At 43.5% G+C, this 24,609-nt stretch overlaps 1 protein-coding gene across 6 annotated transcripts in view; it reads right to left on the bottom strand.

Moving 5' to 3' along the window:
• PCLO (piccolo presynaptic cytomatrix protein) overlaps positions 1-22,149 on the bottom strand; it is a 239,349-nt gene extending 217,200 nt beyond the window's left edge. For 5 of the 6 annotated variants that reach the window (XR_014007552.1, XM_081191441.1, XM_081191442.1 and 2 more), the window contains exon 1: positions 22,025-22,149. Coding sequence is in view for 1 of the 6 variants with exons in the window: in XM_081191445.1 (XP_081047571.1) it covers positions 7,388-7,623 (236 nt within the window). In the remaining 5 variants the exon portion in view is untranslated. Of the gene's footprint in view, positions 1-7,387; positions 7,800-22,024 lie in introns of those variants that run through there. The other variant, XM_081191445.1, reaches the window with a different exon arrangement.
• Between the last annotated feature and the right edge of the window lie 2,460 nt (positions 22,150-24,609).

Here is a 24,609-nt window from a genome sequence, read left to right as displayed (position 1 = left end):
AAAACTTGACATCTTGAATAAGATAAAAGATAACATAATAACATCAGCACAGTGAGATCCAAGAAAGAATAGCAACCATGTCACAACGATGTGGAATTACAAGCATTGTTGAAATGTTCAGTAGAAAATGGAACGCGCTAGAATGTGTCAAAGAACCCTGAGTAAAGAAATGCTGGATAAGGAAAGGTTACAGTCATAGCTTCCCAGGTTATGGTAATCCACAATGCATAGGTTACTTGGGTTCACCTATGTAAGTAATGAAATTGATGTAAAATTTCATATTCCTGGTCTACTTCCTGATCATTCTAAGAGGTATTTGGGTCATTTTGCTTACTACTGCCTCTCTATCTCTTAGCTCTACCTCTTCTGTCTTTGTTACTTGCTGCCTAACTTTTTCACAGGTTCTCATCCATAGGATACTGGCTGAGTAACTATGAACTATATTCCAAAATGCTATCTTCGTAAACTTGGAAATTAGGATGTGCCAAGGAGCTTAGAAATTCTACTTCAGCAGTAAATGGGCTGGAGGAAGTCAGGAGGCCAAAGCTTCAATTCCTTTTGAGACAAACCTACCTAAATGCTTAGAAAATTGAGATTAATTTTAATCTGTTTTAGTGTTTTGCATGTTTTAAAGTAGGATTGTATTTTTTCTTGATTTTACTGTTTTATCTTTTGTAAACCACTTTGATTTTTTTATGATCCGGTGGTGTATAAATTTTATGAAATAAATGAAATAACTATTTCCCAACTCATAGCTCTAAAACAGCTTTACAACCACCCAGCCCAAACCATACCCTGTTAACCCTTTGAAACAGCAGACACTGAATTCCCCTATAAAACTACAGCTGCTGGCCACGTGACCACGTGATTATACTGAAGTATGGCACTTCAGTATAATCAGTCTCCCATAAATTAGTGCTATGGGACATGCCTTATCAACAACATCTTGCCAAACTCCTCTTCTTGCCAGAAGCTAGGTTTTCCCCCCTCTATAAACAAGGAATTAGGTGTTTGCTAAGAGCCAGTTCAGAAAAATATATGCAGCATTGGGTCTCTCACAAATGAATAGCATCCACTAAATAGTGCTAGAGGAGATATAAAGTCTCTGCCTGTGGCATTTGACATGCCATGAGTCATTACACACATGCAAGTCATCACTTGATGAGCATGCACCTCATGAATAGCCCCAAGGCGCACAAATAAAAGTCATGTCAACAGAGCCAGTATCTATGAACCACCTGAGAAATGAAATACTGATTTAAGAATTTTGTAACAACTAGAGGACATCAGACTTTTCCTGCCCATCAAAACTACCCCCACTTCTAAATGTTAGCAATTTCACTCCTCCAATGCTGCAGATGAAATTGTTGTAAATCAGATGCCTGTCTGGGACAAGTCTGGGAAAGGAAGAGTCTTATCTCTTCCGCTGTGGGTACTATGACACTGTACTTTCACTTTTATTTTTTTCTGTTTGTTCTCTCGGAGCTGGAGAGAACAGACGCCATTATGCTTTTGTCTGTACATAGTGTGTAAATAAATAGTAGATTAGCTCTACGATGTCTCACACTTCTTGCTGTGTTATGCCAGAAGATTAGTGTGCATATATCATTCTGATGTATGTCGCTAGAAGCGCATGGGAAGAGAAGGGAGATGCCTTTTCCAGAGCTGCGCGTACCGGAGGACGCTCAGAGTTTCGGAGGGTTACAGGTACCCCCAGGGCGCTTTTCCAACACTAAAGACTCCATTAATTTCAGTAAACTGAATAGAAGCAATCCTCTGAGAATAGTCTACTACTCTTCACTGAAAATGACCAAGCAGCATTTAGTTTGGTATTCTACTGACAGGTCTTTTGAGTGGTGTCATGTATTTCATAAGCTTTAAATACAATTATAGGTTTTCCTAATGTCAGCCTACTTAGAGGTCTTGCTAACAAAAACATGTGTCACAATATGTTCATCAGTGTTTAAGGAACCACACAAGTTTTTTGTTTTTGCCCTTTTGTATTAGGAGGCTAGCATGGTTGCTCCTCTTCTGAAGCTAGTGCAACACAATCCTAAACATACCTATACAGAAGTAGGTACCAATGAGGTCAATGAGATTTACACTCTAGTAAGTATGCTTTGAACTACAACCTCGACCAGCTGTTCTTAAAACTCTTTTAGGCTTCCTTGTTCTGCGTTTAAAACAAAAACATGTTATGTCCACAATACGCATGGCCTTGGAAGGTTTTTGAATTAAAACTACAATGCATCGCAGTGGGTGGTTAGGTTTGTGCATGCGCTAGATCACCTTTTTATGGCTGATGTGGAGAATTTGCAAGCCTAGAAGTGTCTACCTGCTGCCTAGCAACAATATTCCATTCCCTTAACCCCAAGTGTGCAGCAAAAAACATGAATTTTAGAAAGCATCCACTATGATTTGCTTGTCAAAAATACTCGTTTTCATCTTGCCTTGGGTACTACAAGAAAGTGCTTTCCGGGTTGCGCTGATCGGCAGAGTGGAGTTTAAGAATAATTTTCATAAAATTACTTTAAGAATCATTTCCTTAAAATTCTTCGAACAGACATGAGGCAAAATTAACTCACCTGGGCCTGCTTATATTTTGTACCTAGCCTGAAGGTAGTAGATCAATGGAGAAATGAAGAAAGCAGGACTCTACCAGGCCTCATTTTTTACAATCTTTCATAACATAGCAAAAGGTACATCGCTTACTTCTGTCAAGTTGTAAAGAGATGCTCCCCCCACCCCACTTTCTTATATAAATGACCCTTGGAATTTTTACTGAAGGGTGGTATAAAGATATCAGAAATAAATGAATATACACAAATCTTTACTAGAATAGAGGCCCATAACAACCTTGTTGTTTCTAAGCCAAAGACAAATGATAACTTTATTCCCTGCTGCTGCTCACTATTTCTCTAAGATGTGGAGACAAGGACAATGCAATGCTCGTGTAATGTAAAAATAAAAAATGGATTATATCTCATTGCATATGGATTCTTGCTGACTACATAATAAAAGTTCATCATTTACGATTAAGGCCCATCAAACAATCTTCATGATGTATGAAATACTTCAGTGACTGTTTTAGGTTTAGAGAATATGACATCTCAAGATACATTTAGATTGCATTTAAGATAACTCTTTTAGAAATGACCATTATGTATACTAGGTAAAGGTACCCCTGCCCGTACGGGCCAGTCTTGCCAGACTCTAGGGTTGTGCGCTCATCTCACTCTAGAGGCCTTCCTGCTAGTAAGCGGTCCCTATTTATCTACTTGCACCTGGGGGTGCTTTCGAACTGCTAGGTTGGCAGGCACTGGGACCGAACCGCCGACCTTTCGATCGGCAAGTCCTAGGCACTGAGGCTTTTACCCACAGCGCCACCCGGGTCCCTCCAATTATGTATGCTAGGCATAGACAAACTCGGCCCTCCAGATGTTTTGAGCCTACAATTCCCATCATCCCTGACCACTGGTCCTGTTAGCTATGGATGATGGGAGTTGTAGTCCCAAAACATCTGGAGGTCCCAGTTTGCCTATGTATACAAACCAAAACCCTAAAGAAATGTTGATATACTTGAGAGAGTACTCAGCTACCTTAGGCAGAGCTGGCCAAAGATATTTTGGCTCTTGAGGAGCACCCCAAAATGGCACCCTTTTCCTCAAGGAAAGAAGGGGTGAGGGAAGATCTACATCAGAAACAATAGGGAGGGAGTGAAAGGTCAACATCGGGATCTGCCGCCTGAGGCAGCTGCCTCACCTTGACTAGCCCTGATCTTAAGGAAAGCCTTTGCTCCCCACCATCCCTGTGTTCCCAGGTGTCCCTAGGTATTTTTACAATGCTATAAAAGAACGTCTGAGTTCTTCTCTGTTTCAGAGTTAAATAATATTACAGTATCAGCCACTGTGGTCATTTTTAAATTAGATTAATGAAGGAAACATGTTTATGGGGCACACTAGCAGGTGAATTAAGATATGCCTTGGAAGCCTTAATCCAGGTGCCCCTACCATCTAACATGAGGCTGGAGGTGACAGAAGAGAGGCCGTTCTTGGTTCTGATTCACCATTTCTAGAATTCACTCTTGTTAGAGACCTGCCAGCTGCCTGTGCTGCTATATTTTACACACTAAGTAAGAGCTCTTAAATTTTTTCCCAAGACTACTCATGGTGATTTTAATCTCATCTTTGCTGGATGGATTTTAACCTCAGCTATAAACAGCAATTGTGGCAATGGTGTTATTATTGTTTTATATTTCATTGAAAATTGTTCTGAAAACTATTTAATTGAAGGGCAGAATTAAAATAATTGCATACATAAATCACAAAGCAGGTGAAATGACGGTTTTCCCACTTGTGTCATTTGTTAATTCACATTGAATGGAAGGTTTCCTTCCCAAAGGTGGGTGGAACCACCCTGGGAAGTTTGAATGAAGGGTGATATACAAATTTAATAAATTATTACTATTATTTTTAAAACTGTTAATAAAAAGCTTTTGCTTTCTTAGTTTACTGCTGAAGTCAAAACTGTTACAAGATGGGTTAACTGCCAATCTATCATGGAAATTTAAACCAAATTAAAATTCTGTGATTTTAGAGATGAAACTGAATCTAAATTGGCAACACAAATACATCAAATTTTCTTCTCAGATAGCGCACTTCCTTTGCAAACTGTTGAATTAAAAGGATAACTTGCATGCCACTACTTGGAACTTGAGGTTGGTGGAAAGATATTGATGTGATCAGTTTAGCAATGATTCAAGGTTTAATCTAAAATAATAAACCATTTTAAATTAGCATGCCAAAGTTATTTAATGTGCAAGATGGAAATGGACCTTGAGGTAACCTCAGTACAAGACTCATTCTTCCCTGTATTGTCAAAAAATGCCCCTGTCTGTGCCACACATCCAGTATATTTCTCCACACTTAGGTATAGAGGTAATCTGTAGATAGCGCATTAATGTTATTTCAATAAAATAAGTACCAGCACCAAATATGATTTAGGGATTCTTTTATACTCTTCATTGCAGTGTGAATTAAGGATTCCTTTTTTTATCACAGCTGGTAGCTGAAACAGTTTTTACAAATGCAATTGGTATATTATGAAATCGTTTCATAATAATTTATTCATAAATGAAATATTTTGAGGCTCTTAAACATTATATTTCTGATGTTTTTATTATTAATATGATAGAATCTGTATGCAGATGGTTACTAGTGTGGTGCAAATTCAGTCTAATCCTGACACTAATCCTGATCGAAAATCTGTAGCCTGATAGCTGTGCAGACAGGTAGGGAGGCTGATATTGAGGTTGTCAGCCAGCTTTTCTAATTTCTAACTTTTTCTGCTTTCCATCAAGGTTGTGGGAAATTGACTGAACCACAAGACAAGCTGCTTCAGATCTAGTCAATTTCACTATGGGAAGATAGCTTCATAAACAAACTATAGGACAAACCCCGTGGAACTCAGTGGGACTTATTTCTGATCACATGTTTAGGATGGTAAGGTAAAGGTAAAGGTACCCCTGCCCGTACGGGCCAGTCTTGACAGACTCTGGGGTTGTGCGCCCTTCTCACTTAAGAGGCCAGGGGCCAGCGCTGTCCGGAGACACTTCCGGGTCACGTGGCCAGCGTGACAAGCTGCATCTGGCGAGCCAGAGCCGCACACGGAAATGCCGTTTACCTTCCCGCTACTAAGCGGTCCCTATTTATCTACTTGTACCCGGGGGTGCTTTCGAACTGCTAGGTTGGCAGGCGCTGGGACCGGAAGACGGGAGCTCACCCCGCTGCGGGGATTCGAACCGCCGACCATGCGATCGGCAAGTCCTAGGCGCTGAGGTTTTACCCACAGTGCCACCCGTGTCCCTGCGTTTAGGATGGTACTCTAAGGCAAACTTTACATTTGCTTTTCTTTTAAAGTAGTGTGCATGTGTGTGTGTGTGTGTGTGTGTGTGTGTGAGAGAGAGAGAGAGAGAGAGAGAGAGAATGTGCCTTTCTATCTACATTTTTAACATAGTTTTTAAAGAGATCCAGGGAAGGAATGGAGAAAAAAGGAGATCAGAAATCAAAGCGCACTATCAACAGCAATGAGTATTCTTAATAGTCACACCACAAGGTACAAGGGCCTGGACACACTAGGAAAATCTCCAAAACTCCTGTGAACAGAGAACATGGAGGGTCACAAAAATGACCATGTGTATCATTTGTGGCTATCCTACCCATTCTCTTACAAATTTTGGAATACCTAAAATTAGCAAACAACTAGAGATTAAGAGAAGAAATAGTTTCGAGTAGAATGGGGGGGCGGGGGAGATGTAAAACCTTTTTGCTTTAAATTATTTTAAATTAATTTAATTTCAATTTATCAATTTATCAATCAGTTCATCAAGCGCTGATGAGCTTTACAGAGTAACAATTTATTTGGCAGTTACCGTATTTTTCCGTGTATAAGACCAGGTTTTTCAACCAAAATATTCAGTTTAAAATTGGGGCTCGTCTTATACACGGGTAGTGCTGCGGGGTGTTTTCTTAATTTGGAGCCCCCCAAAATAGGGGGCGTCTTATACATGGGGGCATCCTATACACGGGAAAATACCGTATCCAGGATGAGATAGGAACATAACTGGTAACTGTTAATGGAATAGGAGGAATTTGTCAATATGGTGTGAGGAAAATAAAGAATTCAGAGGGATAGGATTTGAACGGGGGGGGGGAGAGAGAGAGGGGAAAGAAGATATTTTGTACCACAGCTCTGTCTCCCGGCGCAATAGAAAAGGATGAGAAATATCAAAGATAAATATAAATAAGACCAAAAAGCCCTCTATAGAAAAGCGAGCGTTTTCAGCACCACGGACAGGGGAAATTGAAATTACGTGCCTCGTAATGGCCAGGCGAGGTAGCAGTGCGCGCTGCTCCACCGTCAACGCGATTCCCTGGCAGCATAAATGGGAGGACCCCCCCGGACCCCCCCCCAAAAAAGGAGGAGGCAGCAAAGGAAACCCTCCCCCCCCCCCGGATCTGGAGGTCCGTAGTGCCTCAGCACCCGCCCCATCTCCTTCGCGCCTTCTCTCCAGCCCCAGAGCCAGAGGGAGAGAGAGCCGCGCTTGGAACTTGAGCGTCTCTCTCTCTCATTCTGTGGAGAGCGGCGCTCGGCGCTTCCATTTTAGCTGCCGCGCAGGGGCGACGGCGGAGCCTGCTCCCCGGTGGGGCTGGCACGGGACGCGCCCCATTCGCTCTGCCCCCCCCCCTCCCGGGCCCGCGGCGAAGAAGGGCGCCAGCAGCCGGGCAGCCCCCTCACCTCAGCGAGGAGGAGGAGCTCGCCTCGGCTATGGCTGCCCCCAAGCGCCCCCCACCCACCCCACGCCTCGCCCCCCCCGGCCTTGGCGTGCCTTTGCTGAGGAAGCCTCTGGGCCGCCGCGTCGCCCTCGGGCAGCCCCTGCTGCGCCCTTGACACGACGGCGGCGATCTGCCTCCTCTCGTCCTCGCTCAGCCGGCTCAGCTCCGCCGCCGCGGCCCCGGATGGGGGGCCCTGCTGCCGCGGAGAGCCGCCGTCCGCCGCGCCGGCCACGCCTTCGGGCAGCCCGGCCCAGCCCTCGCCGCCCTCCAGGCTGGCCTCGTTGCCCATGGCTCGGCGGCGCGAGGGCGAGCTCGGCTCGGCGGCCAACCAGGGAAGCGCCCGCGCCGCTGCTGCTGCTGGAGAGGCGAGGGCGGGCTAGGGCTCGGCGGCGGCCGCCTGCATGGCTCCCGAGCCAGGTGTCCCCCGCTGCTGCCGCTCGACAGACAGCAGGGCGAGAAGGAGCCGAGAGCGCTCTTCCGCCCCCTCCCTCCTCGGCCCGCACGGCGCATGCGCCTTGCACAAGGCCGGCTGCTTCCCCTCCTCCCCTTTACACACGCGCGCGCGCGCACGCGAGAGCGGCATCCTCCGCCCGCCTCGGCAGCGCTTAAAGGAACCGCACGGCGCGCGCCCGCGGTCGGGGCAGGATCTCCCCTCTGGTCCTAGAATGGTAAGGGGTGGAAGGGGTCCCTGAGGGTCATCGAGCCCAACCCGCTGCAACGGTTCTGCACAGAAAGCAAGCGGCGCACAAAGGATTGAAGAAGAAAAAAAGCAAGAGACAAAATGCAATTGAACGTCAGTAGAATCTCACTGAATTGTAGAGCTGGAAGGGGTCCCTGAGGGTCATCGAGTCCAACCCCTTGCGATGCAGGAATCAAAGGCACACTGGAAAGAAAAGCATCCCATGGCTGTTGCAGATATATGCAGTTGGGGGGGGGGGCAGAGGTTCATGAATTGAAAGGGGGTTGCTGTAATGGGGCTTGTGTTCTGCGTGGTGCATCCCTTGCACTTAGTGCAAAAGCTGCAGCTGGTGCAGGATGCTGTAGCACGGCTGCAGACAGGAGTGAGTCAGCACCTGACACCTCAGAGATCTGCACTTGTTGCGGATTTACTACCCGACCAGGCTCAAGGTGTTACTGTTAGTATATCAAGCCCTTAACAACTTGGGAACTGTATGCCTGCCTATGAAAAGTCACCAGAAAAAGAGTCCGTAGCGGTGGATACGCTATGGCCACAGAATATGCTCGCATGACCTCAGAGGGAGGCCAGGATAAAGCCGAAAGGGAAAGGACCAGGTGACATAATCAGACACGGCACATCTGCTCAAAGCTTCCCTCAGGGATTCTGTGTACATGACTCCCTCAGTTCACACATCTGCGGCTTTCCAGCCCATCTGGTTCTGAAGTGAGTCCAGTGCACTCTCTGTTGTCCTCATACTGCAAAATGACACACGGCAGTGTTATTTCGTGGCACTAACATCCAACAACAAGGTCCGTTGAAACATGGGAGGGGGATTTAGGTCAAACCCAAAGGCATAAGTTGGGGGTCTTTTTCATCCACATAGGGTAAGTGGTCCCAAGCCTTCTGTACCAACAGTTGCACCCTCAACTTGTCCCAGTTGCAAGGCCGCACTCCTGCCAGCAGCTCTGCTGCAGCATTCTTCACTAACTGTCATTTCCAGGTCAAGCGCAAGGGAGGCCCCACATAGTATACCTGAAGAAGCGTCTCCACCCCCATCGTTCTGCCCGGACGCTGAGGTCCAGTGCTGAGGGCCTTCTGGCGGTTCCCTCATTGCGAGAAGCAAAGCTACAGGGAACCAGGCAGAGGGCCTTCTCGGTAGTGGCACCCGCCCTATGGAACGCCCTCCCATCAGATGTCAAAGAGATAAACAACAACCTGACGTTCAGAAGACATCTTAAGGCAGCCCTGTTCAGGGAAGTTTTTAATGTATGACATATTACTGTATTTTTGGTCTTTGTGGAAGCCTCCCAGAGTGGCTGGGGAAACCCAGCCAGATGGGCGGGGTACAAATAATAAATTATTATTATTATTATTATTATTATTATTATTATAGCACATTGGACTATTCCATTCTTGGAGTCACAAATGACTGAACTACTGTGATCAAGCTCTTTCAGTCCAGGAAGAGTTGAAGCTGTTGTACCAAGCACATCTGGTGAAAGGCGCTCCTAGCCCCTGGAGCTACTTGGGTCTCCAGTGACAAAAGCTGGACCCAGAAGAACCAGTTGCCCATTTCTTGGACACAAGAATCACTTGCCCACAGGGCCTCGCCAGGATTCAAGTTGAGCTTGCTTTTCCATCATCCATCTTCACCACTGCATCCAGGCACCCTTTCAGGGCCAACACAGCCCCTCCGGAATTAGGTGTTACAGAGAAAAAGAGCTGAGTGTCATCAGCCAACTGATGGCACCTTGTCCCCAAACTCCCAATGACCACTCCCAGCAGCTTCTCACAGATATTGCTATGAGTTCCAGGGTGCCAAATACCTGGATCCAGTAAGTGTTAGAATTTAATCAAGGCTTCCAAACCCCTGGATTGGGCAAGGGTTAAAATATGCTAGCTTCCTCATGAGGTAATTGCCTGGCCTGATGGGCCATTAAGAGAAGGAAGGAAAGGTGATGAGCCATTAAGAAAGCAATGGAGAGGGGGCTCTGGGACAGATGACAAATGGGTGGGGCCGCTTTTGTAGCTCTTAGGTGGTTAGAAGGACAAAAGCCAGAGTTTAGAGTTGAAAAGTGTGTGTAATGTCAGATGAAGGCTGGAAAAGTCAAAGAGGCAGAGCACAATGTTTGATTTCTGTCTGAATCCAAGGCTGTAGGTACGAGAGATAGAAGACCCTTCTGGAGTCCATAGGCTCAGGTGGTAAGGCGCTCATCTCTCTTTACTGGCCGAGGGAGCCAGCGTACAGCTTCCGGGTCATGTGGCCAGCATGACTAAGCCGCTTCTGGCGAACCAGAGCAGCGCACGGAAACGCCGTTTACCTTCCCGCCGGAGCGGTACCTATTTATCTATTTGCACTTGACGTGCTTTCGAACTGCTAGGTTGGCAGGTGCAGGGACCGAGCAAGATTGGGGTGGCGTGCAACAATATTAAATAGCGCTGTGAATAAAATACTGCCCAGCTTAATTGCCAGTGGCCCCAAAGGCCAGGGCTGCTCTCTTCCTGTAAGGAAGATTGGAACCACTGCCATTCCATAGAGTTAGTCCAGAAGGAAATCAGGTTCCCCATCATGGGGAAATATGCAGGGAGCATTCCACCAAATTATGCCGTAAGATGTGATCACACCTCGCGCCTTCTAGATACCACAAATACAAAAGCACTGCTATGACTTGCAAACTGTTAAACATCTGACACTTGAAATGTTTCTTAAAAATAATGCTACAATAATTTTTGCATGCCTAAGAAGACTTTGGGCTTGCATTTTACAGCAGAAGCACACACACACACACACACACACACACACACTGCATAAGAAACCATTTTGGAAACGGAGTGGGACTTCCAAAAGCACAATGTAATATGCCAGTAATAGTCCACTGTTGAAAGAACAGTAAAACATCCGAAGAGGTCTGCTCAAGTCCTTGGGTGCACCTAAGTAAGCTCTTTAGACGCTAGACAAAGCAACAATAAACATTTTAAAGGTAAAGGGACCCTTGACCGTTAGGTCCAGTCGCGGACGACTCTGGCGTTGCGGCGCTCATCTCGCTTTACTGGCCAAGGGAGCCAGCATACAGCATGACTAAGCTGCTTCTGGCGAACCAGAGCAGCGCACGGAAACGGTGTTTACCTTCCCGCTGGAGTGGTACCTATTTATCTACTTGCACTTTACATGCTTTTGAACTGCTACGTTGGCAGGAGCTGGGACCGAGCAACGGAAGCTCATCCCATTGCGGGAATTCGAACCGCCAACCTTCTGATCGGCAAGCCCTGGGCTCTGTGGTTTAGACCACAGCGCCACCCATGTCCCTTAATAAACATTTTTTACTTCCTCTATTTACTGTATACAGTGGTACCTCGGGTTAAGTACTTAATTCGTTCTGGAGGTCCGTTCTTAACCTGAAACTGTTCTTAACCTGAAGCACCACTTTAGCTAATGGGGCCTCCCGCTGCCGCCGTGCCGCCGGAGAACGATTTCTGTTCTCATCCTGAAGCAAAGTTCTTAACCCGAGGTACTATTTCTGGGTTAGCGGAGTCTGTAACCTGAAGCGTATGCAACCCTAGGTACCACTGTAGTTCCCTCTTGGTTTAGGATGTACCCACACCCCAGGGCTGTTTAGACTACTCACAAATAATGTCTGCCTATCGGCCTGTCCATAGAGAAGACAGAAATGGTATAACAAGCAACAGCATTCAGTGCATATGTAAGCAAACAGGGAGACCAAGCAGGCAAAGATCTGTGGAATGAAGAACCAATGCAATATATCCCTCTACACGCTTAAAACATCCAAAATGCTACCACTTGTGAAAAATGAATCATTTTGTCCAATTTTTACTGTATCTAATGTACCAATACACAGAATATGCTTAGGCACATAACCCTTGACACAGAAGAAAAAAAGTAGCATGTGTACAATATTCATTTGTGACACACGAGGGAAAACTACATGCATGTTATGGAAGAAAGTAGATATGTGTTTAAAAGACCAATGTTTACATTTTCAAGCGGGAACAATTTTTACAATTGCCTAAATCCCATTTTCAAAAGTGAATTGCGTTATTTAAGAGCCTACATCACAATAACCACTAATAGGATTAGACACCTACGAACCTAAGCTACTTAGACTGCAATCGTCTAAGTACTTGCTCTGAATTAGGAAGACATGTTAATTGATTACATTAAATAAATTAATAAAACAATCTTGCATTTCACCAAAAGTTCCATACAGGTGCTGTTTTGGGAGAACAGAGAAATGTAAGATAAATTACTACTCATGTTTGAAAGAAGTATCTTTTCTATCTTTTGCTTCATTTATTACAACACAGCAGAAGCTAAAAAGCCTATTAAACAAACAGGGGTTTGTGTATGTGTCCTTCTTCATCCTCACACTGGAGCCAGGAGCACTATGGTGGGAAAATGTGTGGTGTTTCACAGTGTGTGCGCGTTTTCTTATTTGTCCTCTGCAGCGAAGCCTTTGCCCTAGCGCCACAGTCACTGTCAGCTTGTGTGGCGCAGCGCTCGAATCAGGATCCTGGCTCCGGTGTGAGTATGAAGAAGGACTTTGCGTCCGTAGCACAAGGCATCTGAAGCAACTGGTGCTGGAGGGTGGGACAATATAGGGACAACAGCAGAAAATGTCTATTTTAGCATCAGCCTTATGATATTCTGTAGAGTACAGTGTCACAAGCAGAATTCCTCCAGATGATCTATGTAATCTTACACAGGCATAGGCAAACTCGGTCCACCAGATGTTTTGGGACTACAACTCCCATCATCCCTAGCTAACAGGACCAGTGGTCAGGGATGATGGGAGTTGTAGTCCCAAAACATCTGGAGGGCCGAATTTGCCTATGCCTGATCTTACAGATCTGCTTGGGGTAAAGAAGTGTTTCAGGTAACGTGGTCTCAAATTGATCAGGGTTTTATATGTTAACAACAAAAGGTTGAGGGGATAATTCAGATGGAAATTCCCAGGTATCAAAACGGGTTATTTATGTATGACACTACTGCAGCCCGTGTTTTGTTAGCCCCAAAATGGAAAATGAGCGAGGTCCCAACTAAAGAAGAATGGCACCTTAAACTGATGGAATATGTGCAGCTTGCGGACCTAACATATAGAATAAGAGAATAAGAAGAACATAGGTTTAAAGAAGATTGAATATATAGAGGGAAATTGTGTACACTTGAAAACGTTAGTAATATCCAAGGCAACATGATGACCGAGTAACAATGCAATATTCCATTCGCCTTATATATGGGTTTATGAAGCATTTTTATATCCTTCTGCTGAGCTGAAGAAGAATTCTATGAAACAGTGGGTATATCCGGAATCACTGTTCACTACGTCTGTTTGCAGACCACTTTGGCAGCGCTGGACGTCATAAAACAAAGCTTTACGGCTTGTTTTCATCAGATAAGAATCTGACCCACTGCTTCTTTCATAGACTTGCATAGTCTACAAAGACTTCCAGAGACTTATAAGACTTACTTTCAGAGATTTATGAGATTCTGTTTATTTGGTTTTTCATATTGTTCAATGTTCTGTATAGATTACATAAATACTTTATATTGATATTACATTGTTACTTGGTCATCGTGTTGCCTTGGATATTACTGATAATTGTTTGCAACACAGGGGTTTAATTGTTTGGTCACTTGAAAACGTTGGCAGCATTAAGATAAATCCAACAGTGTAAATAAGTTTTGATGGATGGAATAATGGAATATTGAATGGTTTAGTTTATGTAAAATATGCAGGGATTTATGTTATGCAAAATGAACCATGGAAAGAGAAGAAGGGTAGTCATTCATACTTTAAAGTTGTTTAAATGAATATTCTGAATTGTAATACAGAAAAAATGTAATACAGAAAAATTAATAAAAAATATATATTAAAAAAACAACAATAGGATGAGCATGGCTCGGTAGCTGATTAGCAGCCAGTGCGGTTCCCTCAGCACAGGAGTAACGTGTGCATCTAGCTGCTCTACTAAACAGCCTTGCTGCAGCATCCTGCATCAGTTGAATCTACCAACTGTGTGCCCAGGCAATGTGACCTGCCACCCCCACAATACATAAACCATAAACCACCAGAATGCCTATACAGTGGTGCCTCGCAAGACAAAAAGAATCCGTTCTGTGATTCTCTTCGTGTAGCGGTTTTTTCGTCTTGCGAAGCAAGCCCATTGACGGATTAGCGGATTAGCGCTATTAGCGCTATTAGCAGCTTTTAGCGGCTTATCGGATGATCGGATCAGCTGATAAGCGGCTTAGCGGCTTAGAAAAAAGGGGGGGGGAACCAGCAGGAACTCGCAAGACATTGTCGTCTTGCGAAGCAAGCCCATAGGAAATTCGTTTTGCGAAGCACCTCCAAAACGGAAAACTCTTTCGTCTAGCGAGTTTTCTGTCTTGCGAGGCATTCGTCTTGCGGGGCACCACTGTATTATGCAAATCCAGTTGAAAACACACGTAAACATAACAGGCCGTATAGTAACAATTGCAAAGTTATTTACTAGAACTACTTCTCAAAAATTAGATACCACTTCTCATAATGGCAAAAACAACACTGTGACATAATATAATAAAAATGTAACTTTTTGGTGACCACCGAGTCCAGTATGTACAAAATACGAGTCCTATATAGTCAGTGTCGTAGTACATTCTTTTCTAATATCTTCATCCCTCTTGTATTTTTCTGTCTGACGTATTCCTTAGAAGAGTGGCATGAAATGAAATCTTCTAAGTTTCCAATAAAGATGATTGGGTTGGCAGACATGTCGGATTCTCAGCCGCAGTCAGAGGTAACTGGCCTTTCTCCAGGCATTCGGCTTGAGATCCTGGCTGACCTCCCCGTCTGCGTCTCCCGGCAGGATACAGGCAAGGTCACTATCGGCGATCCCACTCAGCGTGAGAAGGACACACCAATTTCTCCCTCCTCCCTGCTTCCCTCAGGGAGGGGGGAAAGAGACAGACAGAAATCTATTTACATCGCTTTATTTCTGTCATTGCAGCAGTACCGAGAAACACGTCTGCACTCTCCAGACTCCAACAGTAGAGAGAGAAACTCCACCCCTGTACTTCCAGTACAGGTCAGATGACACTCTGAGCTAACACCCGGTGCTCAGTACAGTGAATAGACTGCCCCTTTGTTCCAATAGTACAGTCCCAAACATCAACATCTGTTTTGCATTCCAGCAACTTGCAGCTCGCTCTTGCATTGCTGCTTCCCCCCCCCCCCACAATACATGCAACAGATAATGAAAGGACCACAGACGGGCTTCTTGGGTTCAAGTTCGGCCACAACTTTGTTGATTACAGATGCAAGTGAGCTTGGCTTGGCCCTGGGTGTCTCAAATATTATCCAGCCCACTTGCTGGACAATTGCAGGGGGTCAAACCTGATATAAGGATGACCTATGACATACATCAAGGCACGCGGGTGGCGCCATGGTCTAAACCACAGAGCCTAGGGCTTGCCGATCAGAGGGTTGGCAGTTTGAATCCCTGCGACGGAGTGAGCTCCCGTTGCTCGGTCCCTGCTCCTGCCAACCTAGCAGTTCAAAAGCACATCAAGTGCAAGTAGATAAATGGGTGCCGCTGCGGCGGGAAGGTAAACGGCATTTCCGTGCACTGCTCTGGTTTGCCAGAAGCAGCTTAGTCATGCTGGCCACATGACTGGGAAGCTGTCTGCAGACAAACACCGGCTCCCTTGTCCTATAGAGCAAGATGAGCGTGAAACCCCAGAGTTGTCTGCAACTGGACCTAATGATCAGGGGGTACATATACCTTTCTATGACATACATCAAATAGATGCAATCCGTCAGGTTTGCCATGTTGGGAAGTGCTATGGCCCTCAGCCCCTGCTGGGTGTATGGGCAGAAGCCCTGCCCTCAGGATCCCTTTAATGGAATACTCCACAATCATGGGGGGATGGAAGAGGCATACATCTCCCCCTAGACAATGAATCTTACCCAAAAAGGATATTGCCCAATGCCATTTCCACCAAAGCTGTGACAATTGCAATTTCTCCAGAGTTGTTGATCATCTCCTACATTATCACAACTATGATCTACTTAGCTTGAGGATGTTAAAGGCTAAATGTAAGTGGTTCAAACAAGCAGCAAATTATAAATTGACATGGCTGATACTTAAAGTAGCCAGCTTGCTACAGAGATGCTATGAATGTTATCAGGTAGAGGTGACAAAGTCTTTTAATAACTGTATTTTGTGCAACACAATAAAAGGGTACTTACTGTCACTACTGTGAATAACGTTTTTTCTTTTAAAGATAAATCAAATACTACCACTGTTTTAAAGAGAGATGATAAAACTAGGAGATCAGCTCTGATCTGATACAAAGCCTGCCCTCAAATTTCAACTTTTCTTCCCTGAATGAGAGAGTGTTCTTTAGAACTTCTTCATAATTTTGAGTGGCACAGGCTTGAGTTCACCTTGTTGCTGGCGGTGGTGAGTGTTTTTCTTTCTCCAGCTCTCTGCAGCCTCCCCAGCTGCCTGAACTTCCTGATCTCAAAAAGCTCCACGGGAAGAGTTCTCAGTCATGTTATCTTCCTCTGAGCTTTAATTAAAGAGCAGGAAACGGGGTAGGCTGGGTACCAAGTTCCTGAGCTTGGTGCACTCACCAATTCTTATTTTTAAAAGGAAGTCCTCCATTATATCTTTTTTTTAAAGCCATTATTTTTAAAAAAGTAAAAATTCTCCACTTGAAAAAACACGACAGTGAGAAGCTCTCAAGAGCATGGTAGATAGCACCACAACTTTTCTGTGCTTTTAGGAAAGCTCAGCTGAGGATGTGCTGGGTTTTAGGAAGCATTGGCACCCAGGAGGGCTGCAGAATGCAGACTACCAGAGTGATGGTGATGAAAGAAAGAAGAATCACAACCACACACACAGCCACCTCAAAAGTAAAGTTTCAGCAAAATGTTCACTTCTTTTGGATAATTTTTCTTCTTCCAAATTGGCTTTTCTTAATGCAGAAAAGAACTGGCACAACACTAATAATAAGTATAAAGATTTGTGGAGAGCCAACAAAATACAACAAGCATGATTGCAAACCCACAATTCCAGCCACCTCTGATACTGGTACACTCTGGTATACTCAGGGCCAAATCACAAATGACTGAGAATATTTGCTGTAAAGGACAGTAGCAGCTTCAGAGGGAGGAGTAATTTAGACTGGGTAAACGGTGCCGGGGCAAAGGGCTTAACATTTTTGGCAAAAGTCCCTAAGCAGATTACAGAAATTGTTAAATTAAAAATGCAATAAAATACAAGTAAATATCAGAATCCAACACATTTACTTTAATTCCAGCAGTTAAAAGAGCAGGTGCATAAACAGGTCTGGATAAACAACTGGGTTTTTGAGAAATGACTGAAGGATTCAACAGATGCAGCTTTCCGAATCTCTTTCAGGAGAGTACTCCGGATGCCCCATGCTACTGCTCCAATCGAACCCACAGATTCCGCCCCCACCCATCTGTTTTTAAAGGCCATTTGACTCATTGCACACTGGTTTTGTAGGTGCTGCTGCTCCTCACACAGCCGCTGCTGCATTCGATAGTTGCAACTTGCCATCAGCGCAGGGAAGCAGTTGCCAGGAAAGAAAGGGTTGTGCAAACAAAGATAAGAAACCTAGGAGTTATGATAAAGTGCACTGTGATTCCTCCACCAGCACTGACAGCACCAATCCCATGCCTTACTAACAGGAACAAGAGATGTGTTGTTGTTCATTTGCCTGCGTTCAGAGTTCAAGCACCTGCTGCTGTACTGCAGGAAAACCGTGAACTTGGCTTCTTGATCAGTACAGTATCTCATGGATCAGTTTCCAGACATTTATGCAGAAACATAGTTACCCGTGGCATAAATATTATAATGCACATCTCTTATCAATAACAGACAAGCTCCAGCGTTATAAAAGAACTTGTTGCCCTTTACAATGCAGTAAAGTCAGTTAAAAGGAATTTTATCTTTATTATTTTGGGAGTTTTCTTTGTTCTCTATACTTTTTGGCTCACAAATAATTTTTGTAATTATAGCTTTAAAAATCAGCTGAAGAGAGGTTATATAAACAGAAGACTTTCTAGCTATGCTAGTTAATTGTTATTTTACTGACTATGCAACATTTTTTGTTATAATTTTTAATAAGCCACCTTGTAAGGAGTTGTCCAAAAAGACTGGGTATAAATAAAGCTTTACACCAGGGGTCAGCAACCTTTTTCAGCCATGGGCCGGTCCATCATCCCTCAGACCATGTGGTGGGCCAGACTATATTTTTTGGAAGGAAATGAACGAATTCCTATGCCCCACAAATAACCCAGAGATGCATTTTAAATAAAAGGACACATTCCACTCATGTAAAAACACCCGGATTCCCGGACCATCCGTGGGCTGGATTGAGGTGATTGGGCCGCATCTGGCACACACTGAGCTTGGGGTGGAAAAGAGGTTGACTCAGTCCACTTTTCGCAGTAAAAAAAAGGTAAGGTAAAGGACCCCTGGACAGTTAAGTCCAGTCAAAGGCAACTATGGGGTGCGGCACTCATCTCGCTTCAGGCTGAGGGAGCTGGTGTTTGCCCACAGACAGCTTTCTGGGTCAAGTAGCCAGCATGACGAAACCGCTTCTGGCACAATGGAACATCGTCACAGAAACCAGAGCACATGGAAACGCCGTTTGCCTTCCTGCTGCAGCGGTACCTATTGATCTACTTGCACTGGTGTGCTTTCGAACTGCTAGGTTGGCAGGAGCTGGGACAGAGCAACAGGAGCTCACCCTGTCACAGGGATTCGAACCACCAACCTTCTGATCGGCAAGCCCAAGAGGCTCAGTGGTTTACACCACAGTGCAGTGGACTGACCCAATCAGGGGCTACTAGCCATGACGGCTATGCTCTGCCTTCTGAACTGAAACTGGAAACTGCCAGAGGAAAGAGTTCTGCCATGCTAAGGTCCGTTTCTAAGATTTCCCACAGACATCTGGTTGGCCACTGTGAGAACAGGAGGCTGAATTTGAGGGGCTATTGCTCTGATTCAGCAAGCTCTTCTGCAGGAGGGGGTCCCTTAGCTAACCTGGTTTCAAGCTGTTTAGGGCTATGAATGCAAAAAGCAGAACCCTGAACTGCACCCAATAGCATGTTGGCAGCCAGTGCAGTTTCCAGCAGATGTGTTCTATCAGGCTTCCTCAACCTCAACCCTTCAGATGTTTTTGGCCTACAACTCCCATGATCCCTAGCTAGTAGGACCAGTAGTCAGGGATGCTGGGAATTGTAGTCTTAAAACACCTGGAGGGCCGAGGTTGAGGAAGCCTGTGTTATACGGTTTCCTAAACCACCTTGTGATCTTTGGATAAAACAACAACAACAACAACAACATTCCAGTCAACAATCTAGAGGCTGCATTCTACACTAGCTGCAGCGCTTTTGTTACATCCGAGGGAAACCTCACACTGTGCACATTGAAGTAATCCAGTCTTGATATTTATGTTTGTCACAGAGGCTTGCCATGAAGCTGCTAAAAGCACGGAACTAAGAATACAAGAGCTTTGCAGGATGAGATCATTGCACCCCAAATCTAGCTTGCAACAGCACTGGTGATCCAGATGGCCCTGAGAAGTTCAAGACCACGGCACAAAAGCGACATCTCTCTTCCGCTGCCGGTCTCTAACATCTGGTATTTGCATGAAGTGTGCCTAAGTGGCCTTTTTATTTTTGAAGGGTGTTTGGAATGGACTTTAGCCATACAAAATCTTCTTTTATTCTAACGCTAGACAAGACACCTTCTTAAACGCTTTGTATCTTAAGAGGAATGCAATGTTTACACCTTAGCATGCCTTGGCAGAAGACTTTAAAAGGATTGCCTGACATCCTCGCCTGCCCTCGACACCGGTGTTACGAAACTGTGGTGCTCTCACTGCGTGGGTGAAGAGATTTATTAATCCATGTGCACAGTGTGTCACATGGCTGGTTTTCATTGCAATGCCAGAGCTGAATGAAGAGTTTTCACAATGAATGTAGGTGGTTTTGATGTCTCAGGATAAAACAGAAAGCACATTCGTTTCCAGTGATACCCGGGATCCAGCCAAGTAGACAAATGCTGTTATTGTATTCTTGGGCTGTATCTCTTTATTTATTGAAGTAGATATACAGTGACCATGATCCAAAGACCTAAATGGCTTCAGACCTAAATGATCCAAAGACCTAAATGGCCAAATACTTGAAGGAACATCTCTTTCCCATGCCAGCCTGTCCATATCTTAACATCTTCTGGACAGGCCCTGCTCCAAGAGTCCTCTTCAGTAGAGGTTGAATAATAATAATAATAATAATAATAATAATAATAATAATAATAATAATTTATTATTTGTACCCCGCCCATCTGGCTGGGTTTCCCCAGCCACTCTGGGCGGCTTCCACAAAGACCAAAAATACACTAATATGTCAAACATTAAAATACTTCTTCAAAGGACAGGGCCTTTTCTGCACTGGCCCCCAAATTCTGGAATGCCCTCCAGAACGAGGGTTGTCTGGTGCTGACACTGTAAGCTTTTTAGTGCCAGATGAAGACCTTCCTATTTGCCCAGGCATTTGAGATTTTAGACTATTTTAGTTTGGGTTATTTTTGTCTCCTATCTCTCTCTTCTTTAAAACTGCATTTGTAAGTTGCAGGACTTCAATTTATTTACACTTTTTGTATAGTGTTGTGGAATCTTTGGATGCAAGGGTGATTAAGACATATTTTATATAAAAGTAAATAAAATGCAACAAGTGCCTGCCATAGACATTTGTTCCTGGTGATGTTCCAGGGCCTCTTAACAGCACAACCCTGCAAACCCTGCTGTGTTTGATGGGATTTACTCCTAGGGTGTAGAGAATTGCAACCATACTCTCCCTTCCTCCCCCCTCAATAGCTCACCCAAATAGTTGGAGGACCCTGGATCCTGGCTAGAACGTATCAGCTACCTTTTAGGAGGCTGTGCAAAACTGCACTTTCGTGTGATCAGAAAGTCCCACTTAGTTCACCCTGTCTTTGCTTGTCTTCAGACTGCATGCCAAAGCTCACATGATAGAATAAACAGATAAACAAAACAGATAAACAAAAAACCTAAAGAAAACTATTATAGCTATCATGGGATTGTGTTTATATACCACCCACCTCCCAGAGGAGCCTAGGACTCTTCTCAAAATGACAATATAGTATATCTCCAAACAGTAGTTAGTATACTGAAAACTATGTATCGAAAAACAATATTGCATAGAGTATTTGGTGTGGTTCAATTTAACATGGAAAATTGAAACTCCTTCCTTAACTTCTGTGCCACGTAAGCAATAAACATATTGCATAATATCACAAGTTGTTCTGGCATACAGCTTAATCTCCATGCAGTCATACATTCTCATAGTCTTTCAGTCCCAAACTAATGAAATCAGAATTTGGTCACTGCTAACACATGAAAACATTGTTTATTAATATAACCTATTGAATTCTAATTTGACTAAGAGGACATCAATCTATAAAAGAAGAGGTCATAGAACTTTGTACTTGCATCCTTACATGACTTACATAATGCTATGTACTCACATAGTATTGTGGAAGAGAAATTCCAACCATTATCCAGAATTTATAATTCCGTTTTTTTGCCTTGGTTCCATTCAGTTGAATACACATTGGATAATAATATTGGATAATAATATTATGTATGCATATTCATTTGCATAATTTTAGGCCCCAAACAACAATATTTTAAAGATTATTTGTAAATTATTTCCTCTATCTTTAATGTGTGAGAGGTTAAAACGTAAGAGTCCCGTGGCACCTTAAAGACTAAGAAATGCAGTTATTACAGCATAAACATTCATGAAATGAAGTCCACTTTGTGAAATTGAGAGGTGAGACTCTGTATCCTCGACAGATTATTCAGAACACTTGTAAACAAATAGGAAAGTACTTTACAAAGGGAGAGGTCAGCTGAATAGCTATGATTTTATATAACAAAACCTCATACCTTAAAGTCCTGCAGTCCTAGGAGTGTAAAGATCCATGCTCTTTACTGGTCCTGGCTGTCCTACAGACTGGGAATTGCCCGTCTTCCTCTGAATGTGCAGAGCAAAGAGGTTAGTCTGTGATATATTGGTCTCGCTAATCCCTTCATCTCCTCCCTCAAACAAGTGAGTGCTTTGTCTAGCTCTTAATACTGAGCATATCTGTGGCATCAGTGATCCCTAATCAACAGACACAGAGAGAAAAAGATGCCACCCAGCAATGATTAAAAAGATATCATGTTATGTAAGACGTCCTGTGATTTAAGCAAAATTGTATCGTTTGCTATTTTAAAGCAGCAATCTTAAGCATCCATACCCCAAAGCATGAAAACAACAGGTCCAGGGAAGAAAACAAGAACAAATGTACTCTTGTGGTCAAAGGGTACATAGAAAAGAATCTCCTGGGAATTACAGATTTGGATATTCTGCAAAATATGAAGGGTATCTTTTCATACGCTACGGCAGCAGCAAGAGTTCTCATCAGGGCAAAATGGAAGAGTACTGAAATTCCCTCTATACATAAATGGATCCAAAAGCTGACAGAATATGCCGAATTAGATGGTCTATCAGAAAAAATAAAGAATAAACCAAAACAGGAATTTGTCTCAAAATGGGAGGTTTTCAAAGACTACTTGAAATATAATTACAAGCAGTTTAAATTCTGCTGCGGCATTTGAGGAATTTCAGTAATAGCTGCAAGTTAGACATAAGAGTTAAGATATATTAAGAAAAAGTTAAATTATGATAAAAGTGTGTATTGGCAATAAGTAATATAAAATTGAAATAAGGAATAGATGGGAAGTCGGGTCTATAGTGTTAAGACCAATTTATGTTTTATTGTTTGTTAAGAAAAAATTGTGTTTATTGTTTTTCTTGTGTGTAATTCTGTATCTGTGTTTTCCTTTTTTGTTGCTGTATCAATTAAAAAAACCCAAAACTGTCTTGCTCTGGAAAAAGTCCCAGAGCTACTTTCCCTCACCTCCCCACCTCCAATTCACCACTGATAGACTCAGCCTTCCATAGCTACCCCAAAGCTCTTGATAAGGATGCGGATGATTGTCGCCTTGGGTGGTTAAGGCTGGCATCTTCTGTTCCTTTTCGGCTGGTCTTCCCAATCGGCCTGACACACAAGTTGTTCCACGGATGTTTTCAAAGCCATTTAGCTCCATCTACGAGTGGACCTGTTTAGTGAGCCTGAGAAAGATCTAGGGGCCTTTTATTGCACAAATTTCAAAGCAGTTTCTGTGCATTCCAGAATTTGCTCCCCCTAAACATCATTCGCTTGTATTCAGTCCTTGGCATTTTGCTATCACATAATGCTTGACGGTACATTTCATACTGATGGGGGGAAATGACTAAAAAGAGGGAATAATAGTTCAAGTAATTTCAAAATGTAATAGTATCTCCTGAAAGGCAAGCCACACATGAAAAATAAATAGTGCATACTACATTTGTGAAACTTTGAAAGCCAGTGATATTTTCCAATAATTATTTGTACTTTTTTGAAGCCCATGTAGAGCTATTGGAATCATTCTTACTTTGGGCATGCTATACATTCCTCAGAGCACACACGCACATTCTCAAAAGTAATATACACCCCCCCTCTCTCCCTGCTCCACTTTTAAAGGGGCTTCTTATGAAACGAATGCCTCAAATTGCTTTTGTTTGCCTAAATAAGTCAGAAAACCTAAAATATATAATCCACCAAAACCAAGAAAGACAAGGTCTAACTAGTTATAAATTCTCCTTCACATAAAATTGTTTTACAGCCTTTAAAATGGTATCTGAAGAAAATGGTATCTGAAGAAGTGGGCATGCACACGAGAGCTTATACCCAGAACAAACTTAGTTGGTCTCTAAGGTGCTACCGGACAATGTTTTTTATTTTTTAATTTATTCCGACTGTGTCAGACCAACACGGCTACCTACCTGAATTTAAAATTGTCGTTCATGTTATATAGCGTGGAGCTTTCTTTAGAACAACAACCAAGTAAAATGAAACAAAACTGGACAAATCTTTCCATCAGAACTGGATTTGGCCCAACTTGGTAACATATGGAAATTCTGACCACCCAAATTACACTAGTATCATCCCGTTCAGAAACACAGATGATGTCACAGCTTGTTCAGGGGAAACTCACAGGAAGCACAGAACCCAACAGTGGGAAAATGACTTATCAGCGGCTGCCATGTGGCTCATATACCATTTTGGCCTCAGTCGTCACCAGCATAGCATTTCCCATAATACTGATATGTATCAAAGCCATTTCAGTCTTCCTTTGCAGCTGACTCTCCTCTTGCAGCACATTTACTCAAAACGAGTCACACCATCAGGGATACAACAGATTGATTTGATTGAGGATTGAATTGAAACATTGGGATGAGTCGCTTGTATGACTGGACCAGGACTGAAATGACTGCTGGAAAGTTCATGTTGCTTCTCTCTCTCTTTTTTAATAGGTATTTATTAAGAATTTTCCATTTTAATACATTAAAAAAACAAAAAGAAAAAACAAAAAAAAGAAAAAAGAAAGAAAACATATATAGT

Source organism: Podarcis bocagei (assembly GCF_964188305.1).
Source record: "Podarcis bocagei genome assembly, chromosome: 4".
In the NCBI taxonomy this organism is placed as follows: domain Eukaryota; kingdom Metazoa; phylum Chordata; class Lepidosauria; order Squamata; family Lacertidae; genus Podarcis; species Podarcis bocagei.
The sequence above is the reverse complement of the archived record's forward strand: the minus strand, read 5'-3'. Positions and strand labels throughout refer to the sequence as shown.